The 26,252-nt window shown below is 52.4% G+C and overlaps 1 protein-coding gene across 1 annotated transcript in view; it reads right to left on the bottom strand.

Annotated features, from left to right (window-relative positions):
- Positions 1–2,093: 2,093 nt before the first annotated feature.
- The window catches only part of LOC133356570 (N-acetylglucosamine-6-sulfatase-like), a 31,491-nt gene continuing 7,332 nt past the window's right edge, over positions 2,094–26,252 (bottom strand). Inside the window, exons 4-14 of the mRNA XM_061574156.1 lie at positions 24,439–24,504; positions 21,708–21,806; positions 20,966–21,139; positions 18,826–18,908; positions 17,175–17,293; positions 16,547–16,650; positions 13,971–14,072; positions 11,766–11,888; positions 8,572–8,682; positions 6,077–6,241; positions 2,094–5,715 (exon numbers count right to left, since the gene is read on the bottom strand). Of these exons, the coding sequence (XP_061430140.1) occupies positions 5,710–5,715; positions 6,077–6,241; positions 8,572–8,682; positions 11,766–11,888; positions 13,971–14,072; positions 16,547–16,650; positions 17,175–17,293; positions 18,826–18,908; positions 20,966–21,139; positions 21,708–21,806; positions 24,439–24,504 (1,152 nt within the window). The 3' untranslated portion in view covers positions 2,094–5,709. The remainder of the gene's footprint in view (positions 5,716–6,076; positions 6,242–8,571; positions 8,683–11,765; positions 11,889–13,970; positions 14,073–16,546; positions 16,651–17,174; positions 17,294–18,825; positions 18,909–20,965; positions 21,140–21,707; positions 21,807–24,438; positions 24,505–26,252) is intronic.

The following is a 26,252-nucleotide window of genomic DNA, read 5'->3' as shown; positions in this document are numbered from 1 at the left end:
TTCGGTCGTTTTTAACCCACTTCCCGTGACCCAATTGAGCTGACATTTTTCACACAGACTCGTTGTGCGTGACAATTAATGTTCGTGAAAAAAAGATTTCCAAAATTTTACACTTTTTAGGACAAAAATATTATATTTAATTACCAATTGCTTAATGGTGCAATGCAATCATCTGACCCATAGGTGGCAGCCATCTCAAGCCAGAGGACGAGAGGACTCCAGCCGCCACGCATATAAAGGATTTATAGTGAAAAACTTTGTTTTTACGGGTTATACTTGTTACAAGGAGTCATGTTTGCATAGACCACAATACCTGCAGTCATAATGCAAACAAAAAACATAACTCTGAAAATGTGTGCACTGTCCTTGAAGGTGTGGACCAATTAACTTCAAGGACAGTGCACATTTTCAGAGTTATGTTTTTTGTTTGCATTATGACTGCAGGTATTGTGGTCTATGCAAACATGACTCCTTGGAAAAAAGGTGTCAGTTTTGTTGCCAGATAGAAGGGTAAAGAACCAATTATGATATAAATACTCTTTGTTTTTTTCCGGTAAAGTCACGTAGGTAAAAAGTTAAATAAAATAGATGAAAACAACTAAATTAAATCACGACGTTTCGGGCGCATTTAATTTAGTTGTTTTCATATATTTCATTAAAATTTTTACCTACGTGACTTTACCGAAAAAAACAAAGAGTATGAATCCTTGCAGTCACGAAAGCTTCAAATCTAGAATGAATGCCTCATATAAACCACCTACGGACATGCGTGGAGGAAAAAAGACCTTTAGAGCTCATCAGATTCCTCCACTATAAAGACATTCTGTCTTGATTCGAAGCTTTCGTGACTGCAGGAATCCAAACTCTTTGGTTCTTTCGGTAAAGTCACGTGGGTAGAAAATAAAATAAATCACGACGTTTCGGGCGCAACACACCTGATGACGGATGCTTGTGTTGCGCCCGAAACGTCGTGATCTATTTTATTTTATACCCACGTGACTTTACCGAAAGAACCAAAGAGTAAAGACATTCCGATTCCGAAAAAAACTTAAATGTGCAGCCCTGCAATTGCTCGCGGACACCACCGCTGCCGGATGATTGCCTCCACTCGAGGGAGCTCGAAATTCCCTCCATTATATATCCTTTGGCCTACTCTTCCACGCTGGTCAGACACCAGCGGAAGAGGTGGCCGTACCCACACTTCACCGCACCACGCGCGTCCTGCCGACAGGGCTGAGCGTGCCGTACCACATTTAAACCGGGGGACAGACGCTGGGTCGCGTGGTCTCAATGCCCATTTGTTTGTACTGCCGCGCCAGGAGATCGCGATTGGTGAACCCGGTGCGGTCACCGTCAACACGAGCAGGGCAGCGGCGTCGCGCTGGGTGGAGTGTCCCTTTGCGTTAGCCTTGGCAGGGGGGGTCAGCGTCTTCATTGGGTTTGGCGCAGACGGTGGTCGCGCAAACGAAGTAACAAGGAGGCGGCATTTTTCGATTTAAAGCTTCTTTCGTGACTCAGGGATTCATCTTCTTGGTTCTTTCGGTAAAGTCACGTAGAATGGAAATAATGAAATAATAAAAATAAAACATAAAATAATTCTCACGACGTTTCGGCCACAACGCAAGCAGACCTGTTCTCCACCTATAGGACGGCTGCTTGCGTTTTGGCCGAAACGGCGTGAGAATTATTATATTATGTTTTATTTGTATTATTTTATTATTTCCATTCTACGTGACTTTACCGAAAGAACCAAGAAGCAGAAGGAGGCATTTAAAAAAAAATTCCGTGTAAAAAAAACCCCTCAATATTCCAAGGGCCACAACAACGCACTGTGCGGCGAATACGAGGAGGCGGTGGGTGGTTACATCGTGACTTAAAAGATTTCGTGACTGGGTGGTTCCTCATTAAATCACGCCGCCAAGCAGCCCTCGAAAAGCCGAGACGCGGCTCCGGACCCGCAGGTTGCCCACCGCTGGGCTAGCGGCATGTGGACCACCCAGCCAGCCCCCCACCCACCCACCCAGCCCCCCAGCCACCCAGCCCCCCACCGACCCACCCAGCCCCCCACCCATCCAGCCCCCCACCCACCACCCAGCCCGACACGCGCGTTCACATCGATCCGCCGAGATGAATCGCGTCGGCAGAAGAGAGAGAGAGACAAAAAGAACCCAGGGCCCAACAAAGTCATCGCCAACCCTCGAGAGGAAACGCCGGTGGAGCGTCCCACGCCGAGCGTGAGAGGAAGGAGGCGGCGATTCCGTCGCTATTATTTGCCCGTCGGAGAGCCGATTGGCCGATTGGCGGAGGTCAATCTCCGCGAAAAACGACGCGCGCGTGCCATCGACGCCCAAAAAAAAACCCCCTCAAGGGCGTCGTCCCTGACGTTTCGCGCTCCCCCCCAAGGTAAGGCACCACAGCGTCACAGACGAACATTCACATTTTGCCATCGGAAAAATCTGCGGAAACGCACCTCGCCCCACAACCCGCCCCCCCCCCCCCCCGCAAAAACCATCAAACGCAAACCTCCACGCGAGTAAACACAACAACTCGAGCCGGTCGAACGCGCTGCACACAACTGGACGCGTGACGACGGCGACGATGATGACGACGATGATGATGACGATGACGGTGATGACGGCGATAGTGACGATGATGATGACGACAGTGACGATGACGACGATGATGACGACGACGACGATAATGACGACAGCGTCGATGACGCCGATGATGACGACGACAGTGACGATGACGACGACCGCGACAATGACTACGATGATGACGACAGCGACGATGACGACAGCGACAATGACGATGATGACGACAGCGACGGCGATGATGATGACGAGCAGTTGGGGCTGGCGAGAGTCGAAGTCTCGACGTTGCGCAACGTCCGCCAACGGGCAGATTTTTTATTTTTTGGGCCCCGTGAGCCACGGGAGTCTCGGTGGTCGGTACCAACTCAGCGCGAGGTGGCAAACGCCGTGAGCTTCCACCACGTGCAGAAAGCTTCGCAGATGTACCGTCTCATTTTCTTCCTTATTCTGCCAAAACGATGCTATATTCTCCGTCAAACGTACCACGGCAACTCTTTAAACGGCATTCATCTCGTACAAAGCGACCGCGCTGGTCTCGCCATCGTACACATTTCTAATTCAGGGATACAAAGCATCAAGAAAATCACGGAGAGCATTCGCCACATATGATGGGTACCGATAATCCTTTTTTTTCGTGCCCATGGCTGAAAACAATAAACCACGAGACCGAGGTCCATCACCGTCACCCTGCAGGGTCCGGCCGATGACCGCGGTCCTTTCAGCGTCGCCGCACGCTCATTAAACGAGACCACGAGGAGCTCCGGGTGGGGGTTGTTCCCGATTGTCCGTGCGAGCGCGACGGTCGGTGACGCTGCGTTTCCAGCGCTGGCCCCTTCAAGGACGTGGCTCGTTTCTCGCAACGAATCTTCAAGAGCCACGTGAGCTCTGTGAACTCGCTCCCATGCCGTGCGCCACACTCCCGGAGGTAAACAATCCCACATTCTTTCAATTATCAACAGGGTTCACAGACCCCGCGCAACGTACAACGACGCAATGCCCGATCCGCACAGAGGAAGCGGACATCTCGGCGGCGACGATGGTCCATATTCTTAGGTTTTTTCGGTAAAGTCACGTAGGTAAAAAAATTTAATTAATAAAAGTAAAATAAAATATTTATTTAAAATTTTTACCTACGTGACTTTACGGAAAAAACCTAAGAATATGAATCCTTGCATTCACGAAAGTTTCAAATCTAGACGATGGTCCACTCCGTCGCTCTTAGCGCGGTTGCCTGGCTTGACGCACCTGAATGTGACACTGCAGTTGCTGCTCTGCACATCTGCGTCAGCCGTACGGCGAGTGGAATGAACCTGAGGGCTTGGCGGATGCTGAGGGTTAGGCGACACTGGATGAGTAAAGGTAGAAACTGCCAAGGCAGCCCACAAACTAGCCCAGTGTCGGCCGAGCGGGGGATGGCTTTCTCTTACCAGGCGAGGCCCACTGAGTTGCAATGTAGCTAATTGTTTCACAAATGATAGCTCAACGGAGTGTGGGCTGACCGTCACGTAGAAATGTACAGCAGCCAAACACTCTGAACGCGTGACGTCGATTCTAAATGTGGAGGGGGGGAAAACCGGAGGACCCGGAGAAAAATCCACACGAACCACGGGGAGAGAGAGACACGCAGACTCCAAATATACAGCAGGCATCAGGTTTGGGATAAAACCCACGGACCTCCTGTATACCAGGCGAGGTAGTTAACATCTCCTAGCCACCGTGATGATGATGATGATGAGAGAGACACGCAGACTCCAAATATACAGCAGGCATCAGAGTTGCGATAAAACCCACGGACCTTCTGTACACCATGCGAGGGAGTTAACATCTCCTAGCCACCGTAATGATGATGAGACAGACGCAGACTCAATACACAGCAGGCATCTTCAGGGTTGGGATCGAACTCACGGACCTCCTGTACACCAGGTGAGGTAGCTAACATATCCTAGCCACCGTGGTGATGATGAGACAGACGCAGACTCAATACACAGCAGGCATCTTCAGGGTCGGGATCAAACCCACGGACCTCCTGTACACCAGGTGAGGGAGTTAACATCTCCTGGCCACCACAGTGCCCCTGGAATGAGATGTGCTCGTTAAAAAAAGGGGCGTGCGGATTTGAAACCACCGCGTTGCTTCAATGGGAGCCTCATGGCGCCGTGGCAGGAATCTACGTTATGGGTACCAGATGTTTCCCCTGCCCCGCCAACACCCCAGAACGTTACGTAAAATGTCTAATTGCCGTTCCCCAACGTGCGGTACGAGCCTCTGCGAGCACCGCACGTTGTCGCCACGCGCACGAAGCCTCGCGCGCGTGGAGACGGGACACATTCCCTTTTGCGGATCGTCACGGACGCGCGTGACGACGGTAGCGACCTTGGTTTGGACGAAAGTGCGAGAAAATCCCTGCTGCCCGCGTGACGACCTTCGCGGGTTGCGGACGGCGCGGGCGGTAATCGGTCCTCTTTGCTAAACTAAACTAAACATGTTCATATAATCAACGTTTTTAGGTTTAGATTGCGTTATTTATAAATGTGTCGTAACCCTCCACCACCCGACACGGCCAATCAGTAAAAAAGTGTCACGTTGACAAAAGACAAATTAGTTCACTGCTTTAGCCCACCGGTGTGTTGAAGCGCGAATAATATTGGTCGCGAAAGCCTACGTGTTAAACTAAACATGTTCAATTACCGGCTAAGGCCACGCTGAGCTGCGTAGCTCTTCTTCAGAGCCCACGTGGCAATCACAAATGATATCTCAACGGAGTGGCTCATCATCATCGTCATCATCACGTGGAAATTTATAGCCAGCCGAATAATCTGAACCGTCTGATGTTGATTCTAATTGTGGAGGGAAAATACCGGAGGTCCTGGAGAAAAATCCACGCAACTACGGGGAGAGAGACACGCAAACTCCAAATGTACAGCAGGCGTCAGGCTCGGGATTGAACCCACGACCTCCTGTAGACCAGGCGAGGTAGTTAACATCTCATAGCCACCGTGGCGTGCCGAGAGCCGCGTCCGTTCACACGTCGTCTCCCCCGTCGCCTTTAGTCGAAGGTGTTTAAGAAACGTAGATCGTCTCCTCCCGTCCGTCCACGCTGCGGTGACTTCGGTGTTTAGAGCTGTCGCCAACACACACACACGCACAGTAAACACACATACGTTACAGCACAGTTACGACGGAGATCCATACAGCGTCTCAAATGCGATCGCATCTCGTGATGCTGTGCAAGCAACAGCAGCAGCAGCGGTCAATATTGAATCTTGCTTTTTAAAGACAGCGGCAGAGGCATTGAGGCTGCCTGGAGTTTAACGGGAGCAGGGAGCCGACAGCATGGACGGCGGGGGAAGGGTCCGCGGAGTTCCCATAACCCCCCCTTCCCCCCCTACGTCGCGGTTCGTGCTCTGTATCGGGCTCCTATAAAAAACAAAAACTACAATAACGATGAAAACAAATAAATGGTGATGTAGCGTCCCCCTCACCGGGCCGAGGGCCTCGCTCGCCGGCTTGCGGCACGCCGCGCCGACGCACGACTGCAGCGCCATGAGGCGCTGGTTCATGGAGACCAGCAGGTTGGGGTCCACGGCCTTCACGATGTTGGTCAGCTGGTGCGCGTCGGCGGTCACGTTGTACAGCTCCACCGTGGCCTGCAGAGACAGAGAGCCCCGCCACGCCGTAGAGTCTCGGCAGACTTCGGGGGCGAGCGCCACGGCACACGACGGGGGTGGGTGGGTGGCCGGCAATGCCAGGCAGAGGTCGCAACCGGGTACCCGATACCCGTACCCTACCCGATACCCGGCCGGGTACGGGTAGCCGGGTATCGGGTAGGGTACGGGTACGGCCGGGTACGGGTACCCGATTGCGACCCTGGTGCGGCCGGGTACGGGTAAGGAATCAAAACCCGTTTGCGACGTCTGCCGCCAGGCCCGGCCGCCTTTGTCTGCCGAGTGGTTTTGTTTGCACACCGCACCGGGTACTCGTTCGAGGCTGAGCTGACCTAGTGGGGGCCCAGGACCGGTTCGGACAATCGTCGCTGGTGTTGGCCGAGAGCGGGAATCGGCCTCAGAGTACGGCACGGCGCGCTAACCGCCATACCGCCGCAAGGGAGGGGTCATTTTTTCTAAATTTGGCAAAGTTGAGCTCCGACCGACGCAAGCGGACGACGGTCCGCCCTTGCGAATTTACGTCAGGGGATGTTTCCACGTCTGCTGTGAGTGAAGCGGACGGCACGTAGTGGGATGACCACGCTCATAAAACTCTCCCGCTCATTGCTCAAAGACGTCAATGATCTTCGGCTTCCTTCAACGTAGCTTTGTCCACGATATCACTCAACAGCTCTCTCATCAGATCACTCCTCCCGGCTGCATCCAATTCCTCAAATTAGCCACGGTGTGGCTCAATTTGCCACCCGCTTAAGAGTTTTCTCAGACTCTGGTTTTCTCATTACGGTAACCCACACCGGCGGTAGAAACTAAACTATTTTTTTTATTTAACCGGGTAAGGCCCACTGAGCTATGTAGCTCTTATTCAGAAGCAACCTGGCCACAAATTGTAGCTCAACGAAGTGGCTTATCCTCATGTGGACATTTATAGCAGTCAAATAATTCTCTAAACGCGTGACCTTGATTCTAAATGTGGAGGGGAAAAACCGGAAGACCCGGAGAAAAATCCACGCGACCACGGGGAGAGAGACACGCAAACTCCAAATACAGCAGCAGGCGTCAGGGTCGGGATCGAACCCACGACCTCCTGTATACCAGGTCAAGTAGGTAACATCTCATAGCCACCGTGATGATGATGATGAGAGAGACAGCAAACTCCAAATATACAACAGGCGTCAGGGTCGGGATCGAACCCACGACCTCCTGTATACCAGGTGACGTAGTTAATCCAAATATACAACAGGCGTCAGGGTCGGGATCGAACCCACGACCTTCTGTATACCAAGCGAGGTAGTTAACATCTCGCTGCCCGACTTGAACCGTGAACAAGCGGGCAGTAAGCAAGGAGCGGTGGCCAACCTGTAACAGACCGGGAGCCGACAAGTACCCGTGGATTCTGCAAGTAGCCAAGTGTATAAATATATGTGTGTGTTAATATATAGTAAAAGTTTTCGGCACAGGACAGGACACGTTCATTCTTAAATTTCGATTTAAAGCTTTCGTGACTGCAGGGATTCATCTTCTTGGTTCTTTCGGTAAAGTCACGTAGAATGGAAATAATAAATAATAAAAATAAAACAATAATATAATTCTCACGACGTTTCGGCCACAACGCAAGCAGCCGCCGTCCTCAGGTAAAGAACAGGTCTGTCGATAAGACAGAGTCTGAATACAGAGTCATTCAGACTCTGTCTTATCGACAGACCTGTAGCTCAACGAATATAGAGTCATTCAGACTCTGTCTTATCGACAGACCTGTTCTTCACCTGAGGACGGCTACTTGCGTTGTGGCCGAAACGTCGTGAGAATTATTTTATTATGTTTTATTTGTATTATTTTATTATTTCCATTCTACGTGACTTTACCGAAAGAACCAAGAAGACATATTCTTAGCTGTATTCAGCTATCGTGCTGTGACGGTTTCACCTGTAAACAGCAATCGTGCTGTGACGGTTCCACCTGAAGACGGAAGCTTGTGTTGCCTCCGAAACGTCGTGATTTTTATTTTATTTTACTTTTATTAATTTTAATGTTATTACCTACGTGACTTTACCGAAAAAAACCTAAGAATATGAATCCTTGCAGTCACGAAAGCTTCAAATCTAGAACCAAGAAGACGTTCATTCTTCTTTGCCACCGCGATGACACGTCCTACGTTAGGCCCCCTCGACAGAGCGGCGCGTGGGCGGATGAAAGATCCGCGTGCAGCTCAAGAGACGCCGCTTGGCCACCGCTGCTCCCGTGCCGCGTCACCGCCCTGTTTGGAAAATAAAAAAACCCAAACCCTTCCCCCCCCCCCCTCCACACACACACACCTGGGCGTCGGCAAACTCGCAGTACTGAAGGTCGACGGTGCCGGAGAGCGTGCGGACGCATGCGTACGTGTTGTTGAACGCATCTTCGCACACGCAGTCGGGGAAGCACTCCTGCACACAGGGCGGCACCGCGTGCAAACACGCCGTTTTTATTTTGGCTCGGTAATGTGTTTTGCCAGACGTCTCGTAGAGTAGCGAGTCGCAATAAACAGTCCGTTAAAGGCTACACGGAGGGAATGAAGCTAAACTCAACTCGATTTGAAGCTTTCGTGACTGCAGGAATTACTCTTTGCTTCTATCGGTAAAGTCACGTAGAGTGTTGACTGTTGTGTTAGCCGACTCTCTGTGTTGTATTGCATTGTATTTCTAAGTTTACTAGGTTTGTTTTGTACCTGATGATGATTGCTTGTGTTGCAATCGAAACGTCGTATTCTAAAATTTAAATTATTTTCTCTTTACTGAAAGAACCAAGGAGTAAACTCAACTAGATTTGTTTTACCAGGTAAGGCCCACTGAGCTATGTAGCTCTTTTTCAGAAGCGACTGGGTCACAAATGACAGCTCAACGAAGCGGCCTTGCACGTGGAAATGTTTAGCAGCCAAATACTTTAAACGCGTGATGTTGATTCTAAATGTGGAGGGGAAAACCAGAGGAGCCGGAGAAAAATCCAAGCGACCACGGGGAGAGAGAGACATGCAAAATACAAATACACAGCAGCAGGCATCAGCGTCGGGATGGAACCCACAACCTCCTGTATACCAGGCGAGGTAGTTAACATCTCCCAGCCACCGTGATGATGATGAGAGAGACGCAGACTCAATACACAGCAGGCATCTTCAGGGTCGGGATCGAACCCACGACCTCCTGTGCACCAGGCGAGGTAGTTAACATCTCCCAGCCACCGTGATGATGATGAGACAGACGCAGACTCAATTCACAGCAGGCATCTTCAGGGTCGGGATCGAACCCACGACCTCCTGTACACCAGGCGAGGTAGCTAACATCTCCTAGCCACCGTGATGATGATGAGACAGACGCAGACTCAATTCACAGCAGGCATCTTCAGGGTCAGGATCGAACCCACGACCTCCTGTACACCAGGCGAGGTAGTTAACATCTCCCAGCCATCGTGATGATGATGAGACAGACGCAGACTCAATACACAGCAGGCATCTTCAGGGTCGGGATCGAACCCACGACCTCCTGTACACCAGGCGAGGTAGTTAACATCTCCCAGCCACCGTGATGATGATGAGAGAGACGCAGACTCAATACACAGCAGGCATCTTCAGGGTCGGGATCGAACCCACGACCTCCTGTACACCAGGCGAGGTAGTTAACATCTCCCAGCCACCGTGATGATGATGAGACAGACGCAGACTCAATACACAGAAGGCATCTTCAGGGTCGGGATCGAACCCACGACCTCCTGTACACCAGGCGAGGTAGTTAACATCTCCTAGCCACCGTGATGATGATGAGACAGACGCAGACTCAATACACAGCAGGCATCTTCAGGGTCGGGATCGAACCCACGACCTCCTGTACACCAGGCGAGGTAGTTAACATCTCCCAGCCACCGTGATGATGATGAGACAGACGCAGACTCAATTCACAGCAGGCATCTTCAGGGTCGGGATCGAACCCACGACCTCCTGTGCACCAGGCGAGGTAGTTAACATCTCCTAGCCACCGTGATGATGATGAGACAGACGCAGACTCAATACACAGAAGGCATCTTCAGGGTCGGGATCGAACCCACGACCTCCTGTACACCAGGCGAGGTAGTTAACATCTCCTAGCCACCGTGATGATGATGAGAGAGACGCAGACTCAATACACAGCAGGCATCTTCAGGGTCGGGATCGAACCCACGACCTCCTGTACACCAGGCGAGGTAGTTAACATCTCCTAGCCACCGTGATGATGATGAGACAGACGCAGACTCAATACACAGCAGGCATCTTCAGGGTCGGGATCGAACCCACGACCTCCTGTGCACCAGGCGAGGTAGTTAACATCTCCCAGCCACCGTGATGATGATGAGACAGACGCAGACTCAATACACAGCAGGCATCTTCAGGGTCGGGATCGAACCCACGACCTCCTGTACACCAGGCGAGGTAGTTAACATCTCCCAGCCACCGTGATGATGATGAGACAGACGCAGACTCAATACACAGCAGGCATCTTCAGGGTCGGGATCGAACCCACGACCTCCTGTGCACCAGGCGAGGTAGTTAACATCTCCCAGCCACCGTGATGATGATGAGACAGACGCAGACTCAATTCACAGCAGGCATCTTCAGGGTCGGGATCGAACCCACGACCTCCTGTGCACCAGGCGAGGTAGCTAACATCTCCTAGCCACCGTGATGATGATGAGACAGACGCAGACTCAATACACAGCAGGCATCTTCAGGGTCGGGATCGAACCCACGACCTCCTGTACACCAGGCGAGGTAGTTAACATCTCCTAGCCACCGTGATGATGATGAGACAGACGCAGACTCAATACACAGCAGGCATCTTCAGGGTCGGGATCGAACCCACGACCTCCTGTACACCAGGCGAGGTAGTTAACATCTCCTAGCCACCGTGATGATGATGAGACAGACGCAGACTCAATACACAGCAGGCATCTTCAGGGTCGGGATCGAACCCACGACCTCCTGTACACCAGGCGAGGTAGTTAACATCTCCTAGCCACCGTGATGATGATGAGACAGACGCAGACTCAATACACAGCAGGCATCTTCAGGGTCGGGATCGAACCCACGACCTCTTGTACACCAGGCGAGGTAGTTAACATCTCCCAGCCACCGTGATGATGATGAGACAGACGCAGACTCAATACACAGCAGGCATCTTCAGGGTCGGGATCGAACCCACGACCTCCTGTGCACCAGGCGAGGTAGCTAACATCTCCTAGCCACCGTGGTGCCACAAAGACCTCCCCCCCCCGTGTATCCTCAACAGACTTTTGGGGCAAGCGCCGTTAGCGAGCAGCACCTCCGAAGGCCGCCCACGACGCACGAGGAGCTGGGTGGCCGGCACCACGCCCGGCCGCCCGGCCGCCCGAGAGGCGATGTTGACGCTCACCCCTCCGCGGCGCGTCACCCACGGTAGCGGAATGGGGGGGGGGGGTGCGGTAGGGTGTGGGGGGGCGTGGGGGGGGGGGGGGCGGTGTTTACCGCGACTCCTGGGCCCAGCTTGGGGCAGGCCGGGTCGGCGTCGTGTCCCTCCCCCTGGTACTCCACCAGGAAGTCCGAGCGCCAAGCTGGCGCCGCCGCCGCCGCCGGCTTGTCCACAGGGTGCTGCACAGAGAGAGACCACATCAATTCTAGACACCCATCCATCAGATTCACCATGGAAGTGGAGAAAGACGGTAAACTACCATTCTTGGATATTCTGTTTGAGAGGAGGCCTGACGGATCCTTGGGACATTCTGTCTACAGGAAAGCCACCCACACAGATTCCTACTTGAAACCGGATTCCCACCACCACCCATCTCAAAAGAATTCTCTCATCAAAACGCTATACCACAGAGCCCATGGCATTTCTGACCAACACCACCTGACTGGTGAATTAAGACATGTACATCGGGCCCTCAGGATGAACGGATACTCTGACCGCACTATCCGCCATGCTGTTTCTCCCACCACACAGAAACAGCCACATGAAACTCCGACCAAAACTATCACGTTGCCATACATAGCAGGCGTGACCAAAAAGATCTCCAAAATTCTAAACAAACATAAGATCCAAGTCCGATTCAGTACAGTGCATAAAATCCGTGATCTGATTCCATCTGTGAAGGATGTCGTTCCTGACTTACAGTATCCTGGAGTCTACAAATTGAGTTGCATTTGTGGTGACTGCTACATTGGAGAAACGAAACGTCATGTTTCTGATCGTGTCCGCGAGCACAAGTCAGATCTGAAACACGGCAGAACTGATTCTTCGGCCGTTGCCGATCATTGCTACAACTCGGTGGGCTCTCATGAGATTGTCTTTTCCGAGACCAAGGTTCTCTGCAAACCTCCTGGCTACCATCAAAGGTTTGTACACGAAGCCATACAAATATACAAACACAGACATAATTTGAACCGTGATGATGGGTACAAACTTAGTAATCATTGGAAAGATGTTATCAACCACGCAAAAAAGACTTAATTACACTTTTTTGGACCATCTTATCTGACAGGCACTATCTTACTTTACTTTACCGAGTGTTAACATCCCCAGTGTTTAACAGCACTCTCTTCATTGTTCAGCCAGCACTGGTATAAACATGGGCATTTTCGTTCTTTTCTATCATGTGTATCAACAGGTGCTTGTACACACACATGTCCACGTACACTTGCACCCCACACTCTCTTTTGGCCTCCCCTCCCCCTCTCTGTCCAATGCGTTGGCGTGTGCAGCAGTAGTTGCTTGCGCACAACCACGTCCACGCCGCCGACTCTCGTGTACCACGTCGTGCATTCTTTTGGCCCCGCCCCCCTCCCTCCCGATACGTTCCATTCATTGGCTACCACATTGTGATGAGCTCCCCCCCTCTCCTCCCCCCTCAACTTGCTTTTAAGGGATTACATCTTGAATCATTGCCTCACTTGATGCAGCAAATCTGGCTGTGACGGTCCCACCTGATGACGGAGACTTGTGTTGCCTCCGAAACGTCGTGATTTTTATTTTATTTTACTTTCATTAATTTTAATGTTTTACCTACGTGACTTTACCGAAAAAACCTAAGAATATGAATCCTTGCAGTCACGAAAGCTTCAAATCTAGAATCTCCTAGCCACCGTGATGATGATGAGAGACACACGCAGACTCCAAATATACAGCAGCAGGCGTCAGGGTCAGGATCGAACCCACGACCTCCTGTGTACCAGGCGAGGTAGTTAACATCTAGCCACCGTGATGATGATGAGAGAGAGAGACATGCAAACTCCAAATATACAGCAGGCATCAGGGTCGGGATCGAACCCACGACCTCCTGTGTACCAGGCGAGGTAGTTAACATCTCCTGGCCACCGTGATGATGATGAGACACGCAGACTCCAAATATACAGCAGCAGGCGTCAGGGTCGGGATCGAACCCACGACCTCCTGTGTACCAGGCGAGGTAGTTAACATCTCCTGGCCACCGTGATGATGATGAGAGACACACGCAGACTCCAAATATACAGCAGCAGGCATCAGGGTCGGGATCGAACCCACGACCTCCTGTATACCAGGCGAGGTAGTTAACATCTCCTGGCCACCGTGATGATGATGAGACACGCAGACTCCAAATATACAGGCAGGCGTCAGGGTCGGGATCGAACCCACGACCTCCTGTAGACCAGGCGAGGTAGTTAACATCTCGTCCGCGTCCGCACGCCATCACTCACCAGTAGCGGCACCATGGACATGCCGTCCATCCGCGTCTGGGAGACGTTCACTCCGGCCAGCTCCAGGAAGGTGGGCCCCAGATCGATGTTCATGACGGGAGCCTGCGGAGGTGCAACCCAGAGTCAGGTCAGGTTTCAACTAAAACTATGAACACGGAAGTATTTATTTTTAACATGTCCACCACGCAAGGCACTCCGAGGCGCTTATTTAACGCCGGGACAGCCTCGGGGAGGCCCAGGACCGGTTCGAATATTCGCCGCCGCGAACTCGCGTTGCCGGGTTCAAAGCGCAGTTCGCTCACCGCTGCGCCACCGCTCAGGTTTTTGTATGTATGTAAGGGGACTACTTGAGTCAGGACTACTTGCGTAGGGACTACTCACGTAGGGACTACTCACGTAGGGACTACTTTGTAGGGGGCTACTTGCGTGGTAATAATTGGCCAGTAGCGGCTCGCAATCGGAGGGGGGGCTGCGAGGTCTAAATCCTGGTTGGCCGTTGACTCAGCCCATCAGCCCTCCGCAGTGTCGGTAAAATGAGGACCATTTTCTGTTTTTACACTCAAATCTTGTAACTCAATTTTAACCCACTTCCCAATGTGGTATCGACTGCAAACTTGGTATACTTATGTCACACTGATGACAATACTATATTCTATCATAAAAAATAAAACAAATATTTGTAAACATTCTTTTTCATATGTTATGTTTCGGCTTGGGTCTAATTGTCCACGCTCAACTTACGTTGGCTGTAAATCACCACGGTCCCTGACGTTACGGCAAGCTTCGGGGCCACTTAATGGAGTCGTGGAGTGTTGCCATTACGAGTACGGTAAATTTCATTAAAGCGTGTTTTAAATTTTACTTATTTGTGTTTACTTTGTTGTCCTTTCCCCCGCGCCTCCAATTAGCACGGTTGGTTACGTATGGTGAGAAAGAAGCTTAACGTACGCACGTAAATACACTCTCGCCCCTGCCATAGCTCACCATCATGCTTATCATCATCACCATCATCCCTCCAGGGGGTCGGTTAGAATAAGCACCATCTTGTGGGGAAAGCCAAGAGTGGCTTCTCCTGTGGAGGTGTCAGGGTGGTGAGATGTCAACTACCTCGCCTGCTATGTAGGAGCGCGTGGGTTCGATCCCGACCCTGACGCCTGCTGCTGTATATTTGGAGTTTGCGTGTCTCTCTCACTCATCATCATCATCATCACGGTGGCTAGGAGATGTTAACTACCTCGCCTGGTATACAGGAGGTCGTGGGTTCGATCCAGACCCTGACGCCTGCTGCTGTATATATGGAGTTTGCGTGTCTCTCTCACTCATCATCATCATCACAGTGGCTAAGAGATGTTAACTACCTCGCCTGGTATACAGGAGGTCGTGGGTTCGATCCAGACCCTGACGCCTGCTGCTGTATATTTGGAGTTTGCGTGTCTCTCTCACTCATCATCATCATCACGGTGGCTAGGAGATGTTAACTACCTCGCCTAGTATACAGGAGGTCGTGGGTTCGATCCCGACCCTGACGCCTGCTGCTGTATATTTGGAGTTTGCGTGTCTCTCTCACTCATCATCATCATCATGGTGGCTAGGAGATGTTAACTACCTCGCCTGGTATACAGGAGGTCGTGGGTTCGATCCAGACCCTGACGCCTGCTGCTGTATATATGGAGTTTGCGTGTCTCTCTCACTCATCATCATCATCACAGTGGCTAAGAGATGTTAACTACCTCGCCTGGTATACAGGAGGTCGTGGGTTCGATCCAGACCCTGACGCCTGCTACTGTATATTTGGAGTTTGCGTGTCTCTCTCACTCATCATCATCATCACGGTGGCTAGGAGATGTTAACTACCTCGCCTGGTGTACAGGAGGTCGTGGGTTCGATCCAGACCCTGACGCCTGCTGCTGTATATTTGGAGTCTGCGTGTCCCTCTCTCCCCGCGGTCGCGTGGATTTCTCTCCGGGTCTTCCGGTTGTTCCCTCCACATTTAGAATCAACGTCACGCGTTTTTGAGTATTTGGCTGCTAGACATTTCCACGTGACGAGCCACTTCTCGTTGAGCTATCATTTGTGAGCAGGTCGTTTGTAAATAAAATAAAAAATATTGTTTACATATTCTTGGTTCTTTCGGTAAAGTCACGTAGAAGGGAAATAATAAAATAAAATAAATATAAAACAATAAAAATCACGATGTTTCGACTGCAACACAAGCAATCATCATCAGGTGTGAAATCCATAGACAATTTTAAATGTTCTTGCTGTGGATTTCACACCTGATGATGATTGCTCGTGTTGCAGTCGAAACGTCGTGAGCATTTTTATATTTAATATTTATATCATTTTATTATTTCCCTTGTACGTGACTTTCCCGAAAGAACCGAGAATATGAATCCCTGCAGTCACGAAAGCTTTAAATCAAAATAGTTTACGTCGAGTTTTGTCTCGCTCACCCCTGCCACAAGAATGTGGAATATCCGCCAGCGGCTCGGCGCTGTAAAGAGGACGCAGGAATGAGCACACTGAACCCCCCGCCCCCCCCACCCCCCGACCTTTTGACCCCGAGCGTCGCTCACCCGCAGGATCTGCTTGGCCTTGATTCCCGGCCCGCGCACAAGCATGGGCACGCGGATGTCGAACTCGTACAGCTGCCGCTTGTCGTTGGGCAGCGAGAATTGCCCTGGGGGGGGGGGTGGGGGGGGGGGTGGTTAGTCTATCACAGTGGCGTGGGTGCCACTCCGGCAAACTCGCTAAGTAACTGCAAGCGAAACAAAAACGAATTCAGCGGACGCTCCGCACGCGTGACGTCATTCGTTCGCGCTCGCTGGTTACCCTCGGAGACCGCATTGTGAACGACCGGTGACTTTAGAAAGGTCTCTCATATCGTTGGAGGCCACCGGATGGATTTACATTTTACACGTGCTTGTTCACCAACGACTCTCACGTACGATATGATGTCACACATTTATACTGGTAGGAACCGGCGCATTGCATTTGTCGGAGACAAGCGAGGGGGGGAGGGAGGGCTCTCGTGAGTGACCCCCCCCCCCACCTGCGTGACCCCCTCCCCCACCTTAGTGACCCCCCCTCCCTCCGCACGTGAGTGACCGCCCCCGCCCACCTGAGTGACCCCTCCCCCCCACCTGAGTGACCCCCCTCCCCCACCTGAGTGACCCCCTCCCCACGTGAGTGACCCCCCCCCACCTGAGTGGTAGCCGTTGTCAGAGGAGAAGAAGATGTAGGTGGAGTTGAGGAGGTTGAGCGACGACAGCTTCTTCACGAGCCGCTCCACGAGCTCATCGACGGACAGCAGGGTCTGCCACCTGCGGTCGCGGCGGCGGCGGCGGCACGACGAGATTAGGGGGGAGGTCACAGAGGCTGGGTTCCAACCCGGGTGTCCGGGATCGATTGGTCTCGGCCGGACCGCCCACCCACCCCGCGCTGAGAGCTTCGCTCGCGACGAAAAACGATCGCCGCTGTGACATCTTGCTCTCAATCCACCGCGGGATGAAGGCCAACGCCGCCTTGCGACGGCTCTCATTTATTTTTACTCGTCCAGGCGAAAACCTCCGTCGCTCCATCTCTACGGTGCGCGTCCTCTGGGCCGTGCGTCCCCTGCTTGTGGCTGACAGTTTTGTCCGAGAGCGGCCCTGGTAATTCGAGGTTCCTCTGGTAGGGGACCGGACTCTCTTCACCTCGACGACCGCTGGCGACTTCGCGGACAAAGTGTGACTCGTTTAATCTCGATTTGAAGCTTTCGTGACTGCAGGGATACATACTCTTTGGTTCTTTCGGTAAAGTCACGTGGGTAGAGAAATCAAATAAATCACGACGTTTCGATCGCAACACAAGCAATCATCATCAGGTGGGAAACCACAGCAAGAAAAAAAAATTTGAGCAAAAATGTTTTCTTGCAGTGGTTTTTCACCTGATGATGATTGCTTGTGTTGCGATCGAAACGTCTTGAGAATTTTATTTTGTACCCACGTGACTTTGCCGAAAGAACCAAAGAGTTTGGGACTCGTTTTCTTGACCCCCCCCGCCCCTCGAAGGGGATTGTGATTTGCGATGACCTGCCTGCTCCCCACTCTCCCCCAAGCGTGATTTGAACCGGAACCTTCTGCCCTCGGGTCTGACCACAGGACAGTGGTGACTCGGCCAGAGGTCAAGAGCAGCGTCAGCAACGTTTATACACATGATCATTATGCATAGTCAAATAATAAATACATTTTAACACTATTATCTCATAAAAACACAAAATACTAAAACTAAACTATTTTTTTATTTTACCAGGTAAGGCCTACTGAGCTGTGTATCTCTAATCTAGAAGCGACCTGGCAATCACTAATGACAGTTCAACGAAATGGCTTATCATCATCATCATCACGTGGAAATTTATAGCAGCCAAATACTCTAAAAGCACGTTGTTCAATTCTAAACGTGGAGGGGAAAAACCGGAGGACCCGGAGAAAAATCCACGCGACCACGGGGGGAGAGAGAGACACGCAAACTCCAAGTATACAGCAGAAGGCATCAGGGTCGGGATCGAACCCACGACCTCCTGCACACCAGGCGAGGTAGTCAACATTTCCTAGCCACCGTGATGATGATGAGAGAGAGAGACACGCAGACTCCAAGTATACAGCAGCAGGCGTCAGGGTCGGGATCGAACCCACGACCTCCTGCACACCAGGCGAGGTAGTTAACATCTCACCACCACACTTGGGCCCACGGTCCAAAGGAGCCCATTTCAATCTCTGCCCCCCAGGGTCTCAGGCATCATCCATTCTCAGACCAGAACAGACGTTAGAGCACTTGCCCAGGCAGAGGAGGAACGCGAAACGCCACCACCCACCTCTTCCTGAAGGCGTTGTCCAGGAAGTTGATGGAGTCATTGGACATCGGCGTTTTGGCCTGCTGGATCAGCCAGTGCTTGTCCTGGAATAAGACGAGTTTGTAAAAAGTCATGCAAAGACAAAGATCCCCCATGTAGCCTTAACAGGCTGTTGGGACAAGTCCTGTTAGAACAGGGGTGAGGAACGTCCGGCCCGCGGGCCGTATCAGGCCCGCGAAATCATTTGGTGTGGCCCTGCCAAGGCAAGCGCAGGCGGGACTCGAAATTCAATAAGTCTCGGAGCAAACCTGGAAAAGCAGTTGCGAGTAGCAACATCATCACACCAACTAACATCACACGCCTCGCCAAAGAGAAGCAGTTCCAGCCATCGCATTAGGGGTGAGTTAATTAAATATTTGACCAAATATAACGGGCTAATTTTTAAGTTGATAATTTTGTATGGCCCGCTAATGATGTTATAGATATCCAAATGGCCCTTGGCAGATAAAAGGTTCCCCACCCCTGCGTTAGACAATAGCACCTATGAAGACCGGCACGGCACACTCGGGGGTGGGTGGCCAGCACCACGCCCCTTCTCTCCCCAGTGGCGATGTTTACCCACACACACACACCCACACACACACTCTCACACACACACACACACCACACCCACAAACCCACACTCACACACACACCCACACACACACGCCCACACACACCCACACATCCACACACACCCACACACACCCACACACACACACCCACACACACATTCTCACACTCTCACACACACACACACCCACACGCCCACACACTCTCACACACCCACACACACACACACGCCCACACACACTCACACACACTCACACACACCCACACACACACTCTCACACACACACCCACACACGCCCACACACACACACACTCTCACACACCCACACACCCACCCACACACACCGACACACCCACCCACACACACCCAGACACACTCACACACACACACCCACACACACACTCTCACACACCCACACCCACACACCCACACACACCCACACACACCCACACACCCACCCACACACACCCACACACACCCACACACCCACCCACACACACCCACACACACCCACACACACCCACGCACACCCACACACACACTCTCACACACACACACACCCACACCCACACACACGCGCTATGTCTAACACTTTGCCAGAGGGGCTTGGAGAGTTTTTAGCAAAGCTTGAACACTGTGCGGCGTGGGTACAAAACACGTTTCTGTTGCACTGGGATTTGCCAGGGCCACCGAAAGCTCCGAGCGTGCGTTAGCCTGCGTTTGTCTGCGTTTGTCTGCGGAGGTTTTTAGCTCGCGGTATGGAAGCTGCGGCGTGCCTGCCAGGGTAAACAGTTCGCTGTCCTTCCCCTGCATCTCCGATGAGCACGGTTGGCAAAGTATGGCACGAAAGAAGTTTATCATACGTACAATAACAATCATCAAAATTCTAATTATAAAGCTGCGGGGTACAGCAGCAGACCCTCGGCATGACGACGAGTCATTAAACTCAACACGAGGACACGGCAGCACAATACAAACCACCGCGAAATGATCAAATTCACCGAATTCGCTGCAAGTGAAATAACGTCACGTGTGTAAACAAGCCTGAGAAGCGAGGTCCCGACAAGCACTGCCTGAGCTCCACGCGGGCGCTACGGCTCGACGATAAACCCTCTCGCGCTCTGACGTCGCAACGGACCGGCGGCGACGACGACCGACGTCAAAACGCCGGTCCACGGCGGTCCACGGAGGGCCACTGTGGGCCACTGTGGGCCACTGTGGGCCACCGAGGGCCACCGAGGGCCACGGAGGGCCACGGTGGGCCACTGTGGGCCACAGAGGGCCACGGAGGGCCACCGAGGGCCACGGAGGGCCACGGCGGGCCACTGTGGGCCACGGTGGGCCACGGAGGGCCACGGAGGGCCACTGTGGGCCACAGAGGGCCACGGAGGGCCACGGCGGTCCACGGTGGGCCACGGAGGGCCACGGCAGTCCACGGTGGGCCGGCCGAGACCAATCTGCCTGCCGCAATTGACAGATGTCGGCCTCATCCCCGGCGGCCAGATGCATGGATTCGCTCCCCCCTCGCCATCGCCCCCCCCCCCGCACCTTGCCGTGCACGTTGAAGCTGCCGTCGCGGGGGGCCTTGGTTCCGACGAAGCTGTTTTGGAACTGGGGGGCCGCGTCCCAGGGAGAGTGGGGGGCCGACGTCGACAGCATCATGAAGAACGGCGTCGCGAGGCGGCGGCTCCAGCCATCCAGGAAGTGCAGGGAGCGGTTCGCCTGCCGAGCAACGGAATTCGTTTGTTTGTTTTGTTACTTTTTCCAGGTAAGGCCCCACTGAGCTATGTAGCTATTTTTCAGAAGCGAGCTGGCCATCACAAGTGATAGCTCAACGAAGTGGCTTATCACGTGTACATTTATAGCAGCCAAATACTCGAAACGCACGTTGATTCTAAATGTGGAGAGAAAAACTGGAGGACCCAGAGAAAAATCTACGCGACCACGGGGAAGGAAAGAGAGAGAAAGAGCAAACTACAAATATACAGCAGGCGTCAGGGTCTGGATTGAGCCCACACCATCATCAACAACAACAGGAACAACTTCAATGCGTCAACAAATTTACATTTCATGGCTCGGATGTTTTCACGGGAGAACGATCGTCCACATAGAGGGCCCGCGGTTTCAGAAAGGCGCCTTGGAAACAATTACGCGTTCCGATTGATCGATCGCGTTTATAGATCCCCAATTCACATCCACAACGGCTCCCGTGCGTGCCCAGTCACAAAACCACCGCGCTCGTAGCGGACGCCATCGCCGCCCGCGACCGCTGGGCGGCGCCGAGTCTTACGATGAGGTCCGTCAGGTAGTCCTTGCCGTAGTCCGCTCCGTGCTCCTCCAGCTTGCCGTCGACAGACAGCGAGTAGTTGTAGTACTTGGAGTTTTGCACCTGCGGACGAGAGATCGCGCGCAAGGGACAGGCGCCGGCAAGGAAATAAGATCGGTGTCACGGCGTCACGGGGTCACGGGATCACGGGGTCACGGGATAACGGCGTCATGGGGTCACAGGCGTCACGGTGTCACGGGGTCACGAAGTCACGGGGTCACAGGCGTCACGGCGTCACGGGGTCACGACATCATGGGCGTCACGGGGGTCACGGCGTCATGGGTGTCACGGCGTCACGGCGTCACGGGGTCACGGGGTCACGGGGTCACGGTGTCACGGCGTCACGGGGTCACGGGGTCACGGCGTCACCGGTCACGGAGTCACGGGCGTCACGGCGTCACGGGGTCACGGGGTGACGGGGTCACGGAGTCACGGGCATCACGGCGTCACGGAGTCACGGAGTCACGGGCGTCACGCCGTCACGGGGTCACGGCGTCACGGGGTCACGGGGTCACGGCGTCACGGGCGTCACGGCGTCACGGGGTCACGGGGTCACGGGCGTCACGGGCGTCACGGGGTCACGACGTCACGACGTCACGGGGTCACGGGCGTCATGACGTCACGGCATCACGGCGTCACGGGGTCACGGGCGTCACGGGGTCACGGGTTCACGGTGTCACGGGGGTCACGGTGTCACGGGGGTCACGGGGTCATGGGTGTCATGGCGTCACGGGGTCACGGGGTCACGGGGTCACAACGTCACGGGGTTACGGGCGTCATGGGCGTTTCCTCGATATTCGCGACGAGGAGATTACGTTCCGGAGATGCTCGTGTGTAGCTACATTTTGTGGGTAACGGTATTGTTGGATCTACAAATATTGTACAACGCAACTCTTTATCTCTTCACTTCATCTCATCACTTCATCTCCTCACTTTATTTCTCTCTCGATGCAGTAGTCGTGTAGAGTTCCAGACGCGATTCGCGGATAGCCAAAATCGCGGACAGAGCAAGTTTGTGCGTAACGAAGGGAACACGGTAACTGTGTTAATCCCAGGATGTGGCCCTGGACACTACCCCTCCACCCACCCCAAAACGAGACCATTGGGGACAGAGCGAAGTAAGAGCAGCAGAGAGAGACCCGCCACGATGCCCTGGGCCCCACGTCCTCTTGTGCGAGCTGGAGCCACACAACGCTGCCCTGGGCTCCAGCAAACTCGTGGCTGGCGGTGAGTTTGCTCGCTCGCTGGTTAGTGCGTTAGTTCGTTACTTCGTTTGCCAACTCGTTCGTTCATGAGTTGGCTCCTTAGTTCGCGCCAGAATCAACGAGATTACGGAGATGCGGCGTGGAAACACAAAGCCGCGAGGCTGCTCCCCCACGGGATGTCGCAGCATGTACGTTTGTATGCACTGATAGTGCACTGTTTTAGAGTTGTACGCCTTTTGGCGTCATCTGGTCCAACACCAATGGAGACTAGGCTCTAAGAAAAGCTGTCTCGGGTGTGGACCAATCAACTTCAAGGACAGTGCATATCATTATCATCATCAGAGTTGTTTCTTTTTGTTTGCATTTTGACTGCTTGTGTTGTGGTTATTGGAAACATGATCCCTTGTATAAAGGTATCAGTTGTTGTACCAGTTGAAAGGGTAAAAACCTATTACTATATTTTGCCACTGGTAAAGGAGGTCTCATAGTGTAAATGCTTACCCCGAGCTCTCAATACACTGATAGTGCGCTGTTTTTGAGTTGTACGCCTTTTGGCGTCATCTGGTCCAACACCAATGGAGACTAGGCTCTATGAAAAGCTGTCTCGGGTGTGGACCAATCAACTTCAAGGACAGTGCATATCATCATTATCAGAGTTGTTTCTTTTTGTTTGCATTTTGACTGCTTGTGTTGTGGTTATTGCAAACATGATGCCTTGTATAAAGGTGTCAGTTTTTGTACCAGCTGAAAGGGTAAAAACCTATTACTATATTTTGCCACTGGTAAAGGAGATGTCTCATAGTTGTATGTTGTTGTTGCACTTGCTTCGTACCGTACGTAGCCAACTGTGCGAACGAGAGCATGCGCCGTTTGGGTTACGAAAAAAAAATTCTCCGACTGTCGTGCCTATCAGTTGCCCAAAGTGTGACCATGTCTGGTTGAACAGGTTAACAGAGAGGCGTGTAGAGACACGGCAAGCTCCGTCTGTCCGTCGGTGACAGCGGCGGAGAAGATTGCGTCCAGAGCGTGAACCGAGTGAGACAACTACACGCCACGGTGACTAGGCGATGTCCACTACCTCGCGTGGCATGCAGGTTCGTGCGCCGCGCTGTGAACCCGGCGACCTGAGTTCAATTCCCGCTTCCGATCAACATCGGTGACGATTATCTGAACCAGTCCTGGGCCTCCCCCTAGGTCGACTCAACGTCAAATGGGTACAGTGTAAACATCGCCGCTGGGGAGACAAAAGCTGCTGGACGTCATTCTTGACCCACCCACCCTCCCCTCGTGTGCCGTGCCGGCCTTCAGCACTTGCCCCGAGTCTCTGCTGACGCTACGCGGGGGACCTTCACCTTTCTTTGCTACGGCGTTAAGCCGCGCAAACTGCCGTAGGATGGTGGGCGAGGCAGAGACCATTAAGGAATGCACGTGGGTAGTAACACGTGTGGTAACACGTGTGTTAACGTGTTTGTTAACGTGCCGACACTCACCAGGCCATTCCACACGTCCCACCCTGGAGGCACATGCGCCACTCCTCCAACAGACTTGTCACCATACTGGGGGGAGGGGGGGGAGAGAGAGGATGGGGGGGACAGGGGTTGCAACAGGGAACGAAGGGATTGTGACGAGGAGGAGACAAGCAGTGTCTCACACATGCTGCGCTGATGCAATTACCGAGATGTTAACTACCTCGGCCGGTATGCAGGATGTCGTTGGTTCGATCCCGACCCTGACGCCTGCTGCTGTATATTTGGATTCTGTGTTTGTCTCTCTTTCTCTCTCCCTGCGGTCGCGTGGATTTTTCTCCGGGTCCTCCGGTTTTTCCCTCCACTTTTAGAATGAACGAGTGCGTTTAGAGATTTGGCTGCTGTACATTTGCACGTGATGAGCCACTTCGTTGGGCTATCGTTTGTGGCCACGTCGCCTCTGAAAAAGAGCTACATAGTTCAGTGGGCCTTACCTAGTAAAACAAAAATAGTTGATACCATTGGAATCTCATTTGCCAGTAAAACATATGATAATTTTGATTTAAAGCTTTCGTGACTGCAGGGATTCATCTTCTTGGTTCTTTCGGTAAAGTCACGTAGAAGGGAAGTAATAAAATAATGAAAATAAAACATAATAAAATTATTCTCACGACGTTTCGGCCACAACGCAAGCAGCCGTCCTCAGGTGAAAACCAGGTCCGTCGAGGCGACAGAGTCTGAATGAAACAGCACACGAGCTTGGAGCATATATATATGCAGCACACGAGCTTGGAGCATATATATATGCTCCAAGCTCGTGTGCTGTTTCATTCAGAGTCTGTCGCCTCGACGGACCTGGTTTTCACCTGAGGACGGCTGCTTGCGTTGTGGCCGAAACGTCGTGAGAATAATTTTATTATGTTTTATTTTTTATTATTTTATTACTTCCCTTCTACGTGACTTTACCGAAAGAACCAAAAAGACATATGATAATTGTTTTTTACCCTTTTATCTGGCAACAAAACTGACACCCCGGACCAATCAACTTCAAGGACAGTGCATACATTATCAGAGTTATGTTTTTTGTTTGCATTATGACTGCAGGTATTGTGGTCTATGCAAACATGACTCCTTGTAAAAAAAGGTGTCAGTTTTGTTGCCAGATAAAAGGGTAAAAAACAAATTATTAAAAATAGTTGAGTTTTATTTCCTCCATGCAGCCTTCAACAGACTGTTTCTTGCAACTCACTACTCTACGGGACGTCTGGCAAAAACATTACCAAGCTGCATGCGTTGGCTGCCGGGTGCCAAACGAATACATGATGAGGTCGCACTCATTACACACAAAGCGCTTGCCACAAATGAACCACAGTACCTCGCTGATCTCGTCAAGAAGCATAAACCGTCACGCGAACTCCGCTCATCCTCGCAGCCGCAGCTTTTGGCTAACCATCAGATGCGCTTCTGCGGCCGTCTGGAACGTTCTTCCTTTCGATATATTAGGAAGCCACTGGAGCTATGCACTTTTAAATCATCATCTAGATTGACGAACTAATTTCTTTACGCTTTCCGTCTTTCAGTTTGTTGTCCTTCCCCCGCAGCCTCCGATGGGCGCGGTTGGCGGCTACGGTAGGGCGCAAAAGAAGTTCAACGCACGCACGCACACTCGCATGCACGCACGCACACTCGCACGCACACACACTCGCATGCACGCACGCACACACGCACACTCGCACGCACGCACGCACACTCGCACGCACACACACTCGCACGCACACTCGCACACTCGCACGCACGCTCGCATGCACGCTCGCACGCACACTCGCATGCACGCACAC

This window comes from Lethenteron reissneri, chromosome 54 (genome assembly GCF_015708825.2).
Source record: "Lethenteron reissneri isolate LAM-NWPU_2019-01 chromosome 54, ASM1570882v1, whole genome shotgun sequence".
NCBI classification, from domain to species: domain Eukaryota; kingdom Metazoa; phylum Chordata; class Hyperoartia; order Petromyzontiformes; family Petromyzontidae; genus Lethenteron; species Lethenteron reissneri.
The sequence above is the reverse complement of the archived record's forward strand: the minus strand, read 5'-3'. Positions and strand labels throughout refer to the sequence as shown.